At 46.1% G+C, this 10,624-nt stretch overlaps 1 protein-coding gene across 1 annotated transcript in view; it reads left to right on the top strand.

Moving 5' to 3' along the window:
• Positions 1–2,754: 2,754 nt before the first annotated feature.
• Positions 2,755–10,624, top strand: part of TMEFF2 (transmembrane protein with EGF like and two follistatin like domains 2) — a 270,268-nt gene continuing 262,398 nt past the window's right edge. The window contains exons 1-2 of the mRNA XM_081314466.1: positions 2,755–3,238; positions 5,282–5,391. Coding sequence (XP_081170592.1) covers positions 3,064–3,238; positions 5,282–5,391 — 285 coding nt within the window. The 5' untranslated portion in view covers positions 2,755–3,063. The remainder of the gene's footprint in view (positions 3,239–5,281; positions 5,392–10,624) is intronic.

Here is a 10,624-nt window from a genome sequence, read left to right as displayed (position 1 = left end):
GCCGGAGGGCCGCGTTTTTCTCCGCCCGCTGCCACGGGGCGGGCGTGTGGAAAGGGCGCGACGGGAGGGCAAAGGAAAGCGCGGCTTCGGCTGGGAAGGGAAGGGAAGCGAAGCAGCAGCCGCTCGGGCCGAAGGGTTCGCCGAATATTTTGCCTGCGGGGAGCCACTTGGCGGGGGGGGGGGGAGCCGTCCGCCAAACGCGTCGAGCTTTTCAGGCAGAAACGAATTAGTCAGCGGAGGTGCGGGCGGGCGATTAACACATTTCGTTTCTCTCCCGCCTCGGTTCCGGGGTAGGGGAGTGGGGAAGGCGCGAGAGGCAAAATAGGGAAATGCAGTGGCTTTTTTTTGTAAAAGAAAAAGGTGACGGAACTCACACACGTCATACAACCCACCTTGCCTACTCTACAAGGTTCCTTTTTACACACACACACACACACACACACATGGAAAGGGAAGTCTTGCAAAGTCTATCATCAACTCTAAATCAAACTGGCTGTTTCATCAATTTTTTCCCCCCATTAGATCTGTCTATTGTGAGTAACACACTTTTGGAATTAATGTGGTTGATAGGCACCACGTTCATGAGATCAAGTGGAAGATGCAATGCTTTTTTTTGTAAAAGAAAAAGGTGCCGGAACTCACACACGTCATACAACCCGCCTTGCCTACTCTTACAAGGTTCCATCCAAAAAAGGTGCCGGAACTCCGTTCTGAGCCTTCTATGAGGAAAAAAAAAGCCCTGGGGGAATGAATTCCCACGCCAGGCAACGGAAGACAATTCTTGCTTGACGCCTGCTTTTCGCCGCTTGGTTTTTCACCCCCGCTTTTGGCCAGAACAAAAAAAAAAGCCGCCAAAAAACCAAAACTACCCCTTCTCCCCGGAATTTTTCTAAAGAAATGTACGCTCGTTCCTACAGCTAACGTACGCGCTGACAAGTCAAAACACCGAGCGCTGGGCTTGCTCAGCTCCACGTGCTGCCCGGTCTCCCCAAAAAAAAAGCCGGAGGAGCCCGCGTGCTAACTTAACTCCTCGGAGAATCGCCGACTTGAAGGGAGACTTGCCCAGGGCGTGGCTCCAAGCCCTGAAGCTGAACCGGAGAGGACGAAGCGGCCGCCATCCCACCCGCCCGCCCTCCCTCCCTGGTGAATCGGCGCGGAAGGTGCCTTGCAGCAGCGCTCCACGCCCGCAGCGGCGGGTAGTCCGTTCTTCGGGGGGGGGGGGAGAGAGAGATGAAGATGAATCTGCTGGTTGTTGTGGCTTCTCTTCCGACTCCTCCATCTTACTGCTTTTTTTTTTCTTCCTTCCCTTCCCCTTTCCACAAGTAAACGGCGCTCCTTCGGTTGTCACCAGGAACTTTCAAGCGTCAGGCGAGAGAGGCCAGCGCTTCAGCTGGGTATTTCCAGCCGCGGAACGCGCTGCGGCTCAGTTTTCTGCCCTAGCAATTTACGAGAGAAACGTACCCACGTAAGGCTGTTTGAAAGACTGGCCCCCTTCAGGCGCGGACGGACGGCGCGAGAGGAAAATGCAGACGCCTATCGCAAGAATTGTGCGGTGGACCTTAGTTCTTCCACGACTCTTCCCCCGCCCCCTCCCTCCGCGCTCACGGGCCCATTTACGGAGTGTTACCTCCGCTGTTTGTTGTAAATACAGTCGCCGCCGCTTCTTCGCGGACACGCACCACACACCCTTCACTACATACATGCATACATGCGATTGTTGGGGGCAATTAAGCTGACTTTGTAATAATGCCGCTTGGAGGGGGCAAAAGCCCTAATAAGCAGGCATATACATAGAATGAAGGCTACTGCTAAGCTTGTAAGCCGCCCTGAGTCTTCGGAGAAGGGCGGGATATAAATGGAATTAAAATAAAAATACACATACACACACACAGAGACACGAAAACCGGCGGCGCGCGCGGTCGCGCGCTTGCGGACCTCCGGCGCTCGCACATGCGTAGTGACCGCCTCCAACTTTCGCACGCCTGCGGTGCGCCTTGGCTGGGACCCGGACTCAAATGAGCGGGTTGCCTGCACGCTCAGTCTACGCCGGGGAGGGCTTTGGGGAAAGCAAGCGGGCCGCGGGCGGGCGGACGCTGCGCCGCGAAAGCGCCTTCGCCCGGGAAGGATGCAAGGTTTCAGAGAGGGCGCCGCCGAAGCATCGCGCTGTAGATCCAGCTGGCGGCTCTTCCCGGCCAGGGGACGAGAAGAGCGAGGGGGTTTTCTTCGGGAAGAAGAAGAAGAAGACGTCGTCGCCCAATCCGAGATCCCCGACGCCCGCGCCTTGGCTGCGAATCGATTCATCCATCCGGGGAGGAAGCGGCTTCTCTCTCTCTCATCCGCCGCTTGCCGGCTGAGCCTCACCGGCTCCCAGGGCGGGGTAGGGTGTTGCCGCCCCTCGAGCTCCCGGGTGCTGCTCACGGAGCGAGGACCCAGCCCAGCCAACATCAGCATCAGCATCTGTCGCTCCAGCTACTTCTGTTGCCGTCGCCGCCGCCGCCGCCACCACCCTGCCTCGCTTTTTTTCCCCCCTCCCTCCTTCCCGCGGACCTGCATTCCTCTCGTCCAATCAGGGCCGTTGCTGCCTGCGCCACGTGACCCCGGCGGGCTGTGAGGACCTGCTGCTTTCCCAACGCCAGAGGGATGCGGGCGGCAGAGCAGGAGAGGAGGCAGCGGCGGCGGCGGCTTGGCTGCGAAGCGCCTTGACGCTCTTTTCTCCAGCTCAGCCCAGCCCGACCCCTTATGGCAGCGGCTGCTCCAGCCTCCTGGCGCTCTTTCTCCTTCTTGGCCGCCCTTGCTCCTGCCGCTCCCCGGGCTGGGCTAGGCCACTGGATATCTCTGCCGAAACTCTCAGGATCCTCTTCAAGCTCTTCTTCGCCATGCTAGTACTTGGCTGCTGCTGCTGCTGCTGCTGCTGCTTCTCCTTCTTCTTCCTAGCTCGCTCTTGGCTGGGGCCCCCGGGATGCTAAGTCGCCCCCGACGCCTCTTGCTGCCCGCCTGTCCGAGACCGACCTGCTTTGGGGAGCTTCCCCTCTCGCTGCCGCTCTAGAGTTGACTCCAGAAGTCATGGTGTTGTGGGAATCTTCCGCAGCTCGCCAGTGCAGCAGCTGGACACTTGGCGATTGCTTTTGCTGGTTGCTTCTGCCGGTGACGCTGCTCATCGTCGCCCGGCCGGACAAACTTGCAGCCTTCCCTACCTCCTTAAGTGACTGCCAAACGCCGACCGGCTGGAATTGCTCCGGTAAGCTTGGGCGGGAACGTGGGACAGAAATGGAGTCCCTTCCTTTGCAAGCAGAGGCATCTTTTTTTTTTCCCTCCCACCCGGACGGGCGAAAGAGGAGGGGGGTTCGAGGGTTTGGGATTTGAGGCGCTTCTGAAAAGGGGGCTGTTTTTGGAAATGCCGGGGGAATCCGGGAGACAAGGTAACGTGCTTTTGCTACTTCCACCCCGCCTTGAATGGCCTCGGTTTCGAGATTGACTGGATGGTGAGCTCGCTAGGCTTGTGCTGTCTGAACGCAAACTTACGTGCCGACAAAGGGTGGATCTGGTAAAATGAGTCTTAGGGCGCTTGCCGTTATTCAAGAGTTAGAGCAAGCAAGCGAGAGATAGAATGCACCACTTTAAAAGGGATGATCTTCTGTACAGGAAAGTCTGGGCTGCTTACTAGGAACCAGCAAGTCCAGAAAACTCATTTCCACCTGCCTGGTTGCTTTGGGCATACTCCGGGGAATCTTTAGATCTTTGGGGAGACTTCGAGTTCTTTCCTTCACACCCTCTTTCTCTTTCTCTCTTAACTTTTATACACGAGATGCTTTCTGTAAAGGGGTTAAATTGGAGGAAATACTTCATTCCCGAAAAGAAAAGTATTAAAAATCAGGTCTAAAGCTGCCTACTGTTTCTGAAAGCTGTTATTAAGCAGGCTTCCTTTGCCTGATTTCTCTGGTCAGTTTCATCCCTGCTCAGAGTGGTTTGCCAGGCACCCTCCAACTGAAATGCTCCTCTAATTGAATAAGGAAGAGGCAGCACCAGAGAGTTATTACCTCTCTGCATCAGTTGCCTTTTCCGATGATCAGGCTCATCCTCAAGAGGTTAATCATTCTTCTGTCTGGAATGTGCTCACCAGCTGTGCAGAGCTTCCCACAGAAGCTTGACTTCCAAATGTTTCTGGAAGTACTTTCCCTTCCAGTGAAAATCTCTCTATTTCTTAGGTAAGGACCCCTTTACAACTGTGCATCTATGCACGCAGTGAAAAAATGGCAAGCCACTAGAAAAATGCAGCTTCTGCTCCCCCCCCAAAAGTGTGAAAAGTCTGAACCTGAAGCAAAAGCAGATCGTTTCTCTCTGTGTACAGAAGGTGGGGACAACACTTGCTGAATATATCATTTGGTCAGCACTGCAGTTTCCTCATCTTTATTGGTTTCATTTAATTAAGTCAAAGAAATGCAAAGCTTCGTATCTTAGTCACCTTTGCAGCATCTGTAGGATTTAGCCTGGTACTGTTCTGTTCTGTTAAAAGTATTCTTCAAACTACTTCAGATACATTACAGAAATGGCATAGTTTGGTGGAGGCTGTGTCTCCACTATACAAGTCATTCAGAGCAATGTTGCCTTTGCCCTAGTGGTAATGTTTTCATTTTTAAAACACAGCCGAGCTCTATGACCTTAGAACATAAGGATCATATAAATGCTAGATTCGGAGCTTGTTTTGTTTAATCCCTTGCTACACACCCTCAGAATAGGGTGGCAACTAGCTGAGGTCTGACAACTGCCTAGGCATTTGTGAGCTGACTCTCTAGACAGATCTGCTAGCCTGCCTATCAGAACTGAAGGAAAGGCTCTTTCAACAGTTCTTTGCAAAACCTGCCCCCTCCCCTTCCTATTAACCTTGGGGTGATCAGTCTTCATTGGAACCAGGCAGCCTATCACAAAAACTATGCAGCTGGTTTATCTTTATTACTAGAGGGGCATTGAAGAAATTCCCATTTTAGACTTAGAGGCAGAAGAGCTGTTAGGAGGAGCAGAAAATATGTTGCTTTACAAGCAATTATTTTTTTTTGAGAAATTAGAACCTCATCACAGAGAAAAGGGTGAGGAGGCAGCAGCAAGGTGAGTATGCCAGGATAGCAAACTCCTTTGGAAAAAGGATGCTAGACAAAGTGGGTATGAGAAAATAGAATATGCTTCTTCCACAAGGATTGTTGTGCTAGGTGCCTCAAAAAGCAGTTGCCCTATTCCTGTCCATTTGCCAGACTGAAGCTGACAGCATTTTTCTCTTTTGTTTGAGGTTATGATGACAGAGAAAACGATCTCTTTCTCTGTGACACCAATACTTGCAAATTTGACGGGGAGTGCTTAAGGATTGGTGATACCGTGACTTGCGTCTGTCAGTTCAAGGTAAGAAGATTGATCTCTCATTCGGTAACTCACTAATGAGAATACAAATCAGGAATCTTGCTTTACAAGCTATCACTTGGCAGTTTATATCTCTGCATGGAGAGAAGTCAGGGAGAAAGGCCGGCTGCGAGTTTTAAAAGCTGGCAGGATATCCAAATGGTGTCAAGAAGATAGAGTCTCTGGGGAAATGAAGATGTGTTTCTTCCAGTGCTTCATTAGAGTAAGATGATTGTGGGGGGATGTAAGTTTGAACTGGTAGCCTTTATAAAATCAGTTTTTCTGCTCATTCTCCTAATCAGACAGATCTTCAGTTAAAGATTCAGCAGGCCGTATCGTGATGAGTAAAGAAGATCTGTATAAATATGAGCTCAAATCACTCTAAAAGAGTCTGGGTATCATCAAGATTGGAAAGAAGGTCATTCCATTCCTCCAAGAGAGAATTGTTCTTGGTTGCCTGTGGTTGGTTCTCAATCTCGAATCCAAGAAAGTATAAATATTACTTGAATTGGTTTCTACTGATTTTAAGGGTGGAGTCCACCTTGTCTGAAACAAAACTTCATATGTATTGATAAACCTGAAGGGGTCTCTCTGGAAGGGTGAAGCCAAAGCTATTCTTAGTTAAGTGAAATGTAGGGATGCTGCTGCGTTAAACTGGCACTTAGATGCAAACATTACGTGGAAATAAGTCCATTGATTTCAACAGGCCGCATTTCTTTCACAGAATTCTGCTTAAAATGGCTTATTACAATCACTTCCTCTGCCCTAAATGCATGACTGAAATCAGCAAAGTTTCCCTCAGAGGAGTGGTTGAAATTCAAGAAGGATAAATAATACTATAACTATTTCCACACAGATAAATTATTATTACATTTTCTTCTGCAAACATTGTAAGTTCACATCTCCAAAGTAAACCCCCACGTACAGAATTTCATTCCAATTGAATGTCATTCCTAGACTACAGTGCCAGTACATGAATTTATGTTTTCTTTGACTGCATAAAGTCTGTTATTTTAATTTTTTAGAACCTGTAAATTAGAATAGACTTTTAGCATGGAAAAAAATCATTTTTATTTATTTCATTTTATGATTTATATTGTGCTGACCATATTTAAAATATTTGTGGTTTCCTTAGCGCTTAATAGCAATTTTCAGACCTTTAAAACCACATAATATATTTAGTTATTCTAAGTCAATTAATATACTGGAAAAGTATAATCTTTATGACATTTGTAAATCCCTTGTTTCCTCTTTCACAATGAATATATTTTCTCTAAAATGTTGAATGAAATAAATGTTTACAAGTGGAAAAAAAGAGAATAGAAGCATTGTGTAGTATTTTCAAATTGCTTCCCTTTACATATTTCACTGTGTATGGAAACTGTATCAGAAGCATGCTTTAGAAGTAAAGACACCCTTGTCAATGAGTGGGGGAATGGGAGGTTGTCCTTTTATGGCCTTCCTCTTCGATTCCATGAAAATAATCACAGTCGCTAAAATCACTAGTTTAGCATCTAACAGTGTAGTAGCAGCCATATGTGATAAGCCTGAAATTGAATAAGGATCCTCTAAGCATGCATGGCATTTCATAGCCAGTGCCTAATCAATCTTTAAATTAGGTATTAGGATTACATAATGCTTGCTAAAGTCACGCTGTGCACATTGCATTTATATTTATGTTATCACTAAAGCCTATAAACAACACTACATTCAAGTGTTATATTTCCCAACCCAAATTCTTGCCAAAAGAGGAGGGGGGGGGGGATGAACAAAAGTATCCTGTGTAAGTCCGAAACGAACCTCTTCCTTGAGTTTCTTGGAACTTGCCTCTTCCAAGGCATTGATTTAATGCTTTGTCCTTGTGTCACTGCCTGATGGGGAGTGGCAGCGAATTCAGCGCCAACAGCAGCAAAATCAAAGCAAGCTCAGAGCACACTGACTTCCTCCTGTCTGGCTACAGTTGGGCTTCACAATTGGTTTAAATGTAGGGAACACGGTGGGCTGGAACAGGGGTTTTCATAGTCGCAGAGGCAACAGAAGCTATTTCCCAAAGGAAAAAAAAGGGCCACTGGGAGTATATGCAGTCTATTGAATCTTTCGTTCTCACGCTAAAACAACTCATTCCAAATTCTACTAACCCAAAAGAACAAACCCTGCTAAGCAATAAATCATAAATGATTATAAATTCAATCAGTACCGACACTACCTTGGTTCAGTTATGCAGAATCCACTTAATGCAGGAGATCTGCAATAACTGAATGTGGGATTATTTTCTTACCCCACAATCCTTAGAAATTCAAGCCCTCCTAAAAGCTTTGCACCCTCTGGCTTGGAAAACTTTTCTCTTAACCCAGAGATGCACTAGCTATCATGACTCCCCACTGGGATAAAAAAACAAACAACAACACATATTCCAGGTAGGGCTGCCAACTAGCCGAGAAAAAGCTTGTTATTGTGCTTTTATTCTCTGTAGTAATCTGGCCGTGCTTTCTGGGGAAGAACATGTCTGTTTGCCCATTGCTGCAAATTAGACACAACACCGGGGACCACTTTAAAGGTTGATCATCTAGTTCCTGGATTCACCCCCAATGCAAAATCAAAGTTTAGAGCTGAACCGTAAGGAGTCCTGTTGCGCTTTATTTTATTTATTTTTTTCTCAGCACGTGGTACTAGAAAGCAAGGCATGACGAACATTTTGCTTGTACAAAGAGATTAATTGTTCCATCAAATCCTGTTTGTGCCTGTATTGCAGATGGTAGAAACCAGGACATCCCGGGATGATGTGAAGGCACGCCACCCTCCGGGACTGATTTCAGTCTTACTGGGGAGGGGGTAGAGAAAGTAAAAAAAAAAAAGAAAGTAGATAAGGAACAAATGTTCTCTTTTCCTGCTAACACTATGTTTGGGGAGTTGAGAGGTAGGCTTTGCCACCTCTTCAACTGCATCTTAAGTCTTCAGCCTGTTTCTTCTGTCACCTAGAACTTCTCTTTCTTGGGGTGGTACTGGAGATTGTTTGAACCCCGTGAAGAGTTATATACATAGGTATATGGATATACTGTATATAAATGCCTTTATATTCTCTCACACACATACATATGAGAGTAACTGTAGTTCCATTTGACTGCTATGCCAGTAAGCTCCAAGACTGAATGGCAATACAGTTAATGCTGGTAAATAGGAAGGAAATGGCACTGCTGGGATCTGACCTCTGGATAATATTTGGCTGAAGTTTGTCTTTACAGTACTTCTGTTATGCTTGCTTGCTTAGAATCTACTTTTAAGAATTGTAAGTCAGTGTCCTGATTGAAGGTAACCACTAAGCGAGAATCCTGAAAGGCTGTGCCAAACATTTCTTCCTAAAATCTGTGCAAAGGTCATGGCACCACCCCTACTCTCATCTTGTTTTCATTGTTTTGTTCCATCCAAGGAAATAAAATTGTCTCAGTGTCTTAGCTTGAACAAATGGCAGGTCAGATTAGCCCATTTGAAGAAATATTGCAGATATATCTATAAATGGGCAATCAACCTCTTTTGGATCTGTTTCATCCTGTTCATGGATTCAGTGTTAAAAGGTTTTCAGCTCAGTTTCCTCATCAACATAATTTCTTTTAAGTATATGAATTATGTAATTGTTATTTATTGAATTTATATATTGTCGAAATCAGTTCAATGAGATTCTGTATTAGACATATACATATGTGTACAGACAGACACCATACACATTTTCTGTAATATTTATTTTTTATTTATTAAGTTAGTTTGATGCCCATCTCTCTGCAAGGAGACTCTGGGAGGCTTACAACATTTATCTATCTATCATCCATCTATCCATCCATCCATCCATCCATCTATCTAGGTCGGGTAGGCAATCCTGGCTCTTTTATGACTCGTGGACTTCAATTCCCAGAATTCCTGAGCCAGCCTTCCTGGCTCAGGAATTCGGGGAGTTGAAGTCCACAAGTCATAAAAGAGCCATGGTTGTCTACCCCTGACCTAGGTGGTGTGGTGGCTCATTGGTTAAGATGCTGGGCTTGTTGGTTGGAAAGTCAGCAGCCGAGGTTTGATATCTGAGTGCCATGCAACAGGGTGAGCTCCCATCCTCACCCCATCTCCTGCCAACCTAGCAGTTTGAAAGCATACAAATACAAGTAGATAAATAGGCACCACTTCGGTGGGAAGGTAATAGTGATGTCATGCTGGCCACCTGACCACAGAAATGTCTTTGGACAGCACTGTAAACCGCACTGAGTCCTTCGGGAAAGGGTGGTATATAAATGTAATAAAATAAAATAAAATAATAATAAATAAATGGCCCTGAAACAGAGATGAGCACTGCTCCCTGTAGTTTGCAACAGCTAGCAGAGTAAAATCCCCAGTCTGTCTGTCTGTCTCTCTTTCTCTTTCTTGCAATAAAATACAAGTTGTAAGTAAAGATGGGGGAAAAGGGAGGAGAATATACTGGGGGTGGAGGTATATTAGATCAACTGCTATTAGGTGCTGCTATTAAATCAACTGCTATTAGTTGATCAACCACCTGCACTGTTATATTCCCCCATTGGGGCCCCAAGCCAAGTAGCAGAGTCGTGTCTTCAGACTCTTGCAGAAAGTCACAGGGAGGCAGCCAATCTCATCTCAGGGGAAGATGTTCCAAAGGGGCTGGAGCCATGACAGAGACGCCTCTTCTTCTGGATCCCACCAGTTGGAATATAAACTTTTTGAATGCAGTCTTTCCCTAACAGATTTTTTTGATGCAGTTTTCTTCCTAACAGTAGCTTCTGCGTCCCGATTGAACTTAAAGTCTGAAATATAATTATATATTTGTCTTGAAGTTTAAATTACCTTAATTTGTTCAAAAAATGAATGCTAAAAAAATTTGCTACTCGTGCTATACTCGTAGGACATTATGCTATGTCCTAATAAACTTATGCTTATTAGAGCTAGTTGTCCTACTAAATATATTATGTACTCCTGTTAAGACCTTGGGTCCACTTTGGTACCCAAGGTATACAACCTACACAAGGGATGTTTTCAGGAATGGACACACAAGTTAAATCAGGTTAAATCATTACGAGTTGCATCTACTCCAACAATGCCACTCTAGGCTCATGGGTGTAAATTATATTGCCTTGAATTGGGAGGAGTGCTGATTTTTTTCTAGACTTATTTTAAAAATGTAGGGGAAATAAGTGTTTCATATTACATGGGAGTATTCTGTGAGTCATTTTATCAAAACTCA

This window comes from Vipera berus, assembly GCF_964194415.1.
Source record: "Vipera berus genome assembly, chromosome: 1".
NCBI lineage: Eukaryota > Metazoa > Chordata > Lepidosauria > Squamata > Viperidae > Vipera > Vipera berus.
This window is presented reverse-complemented; position numbering and strand designations above follow the sequence as displayed.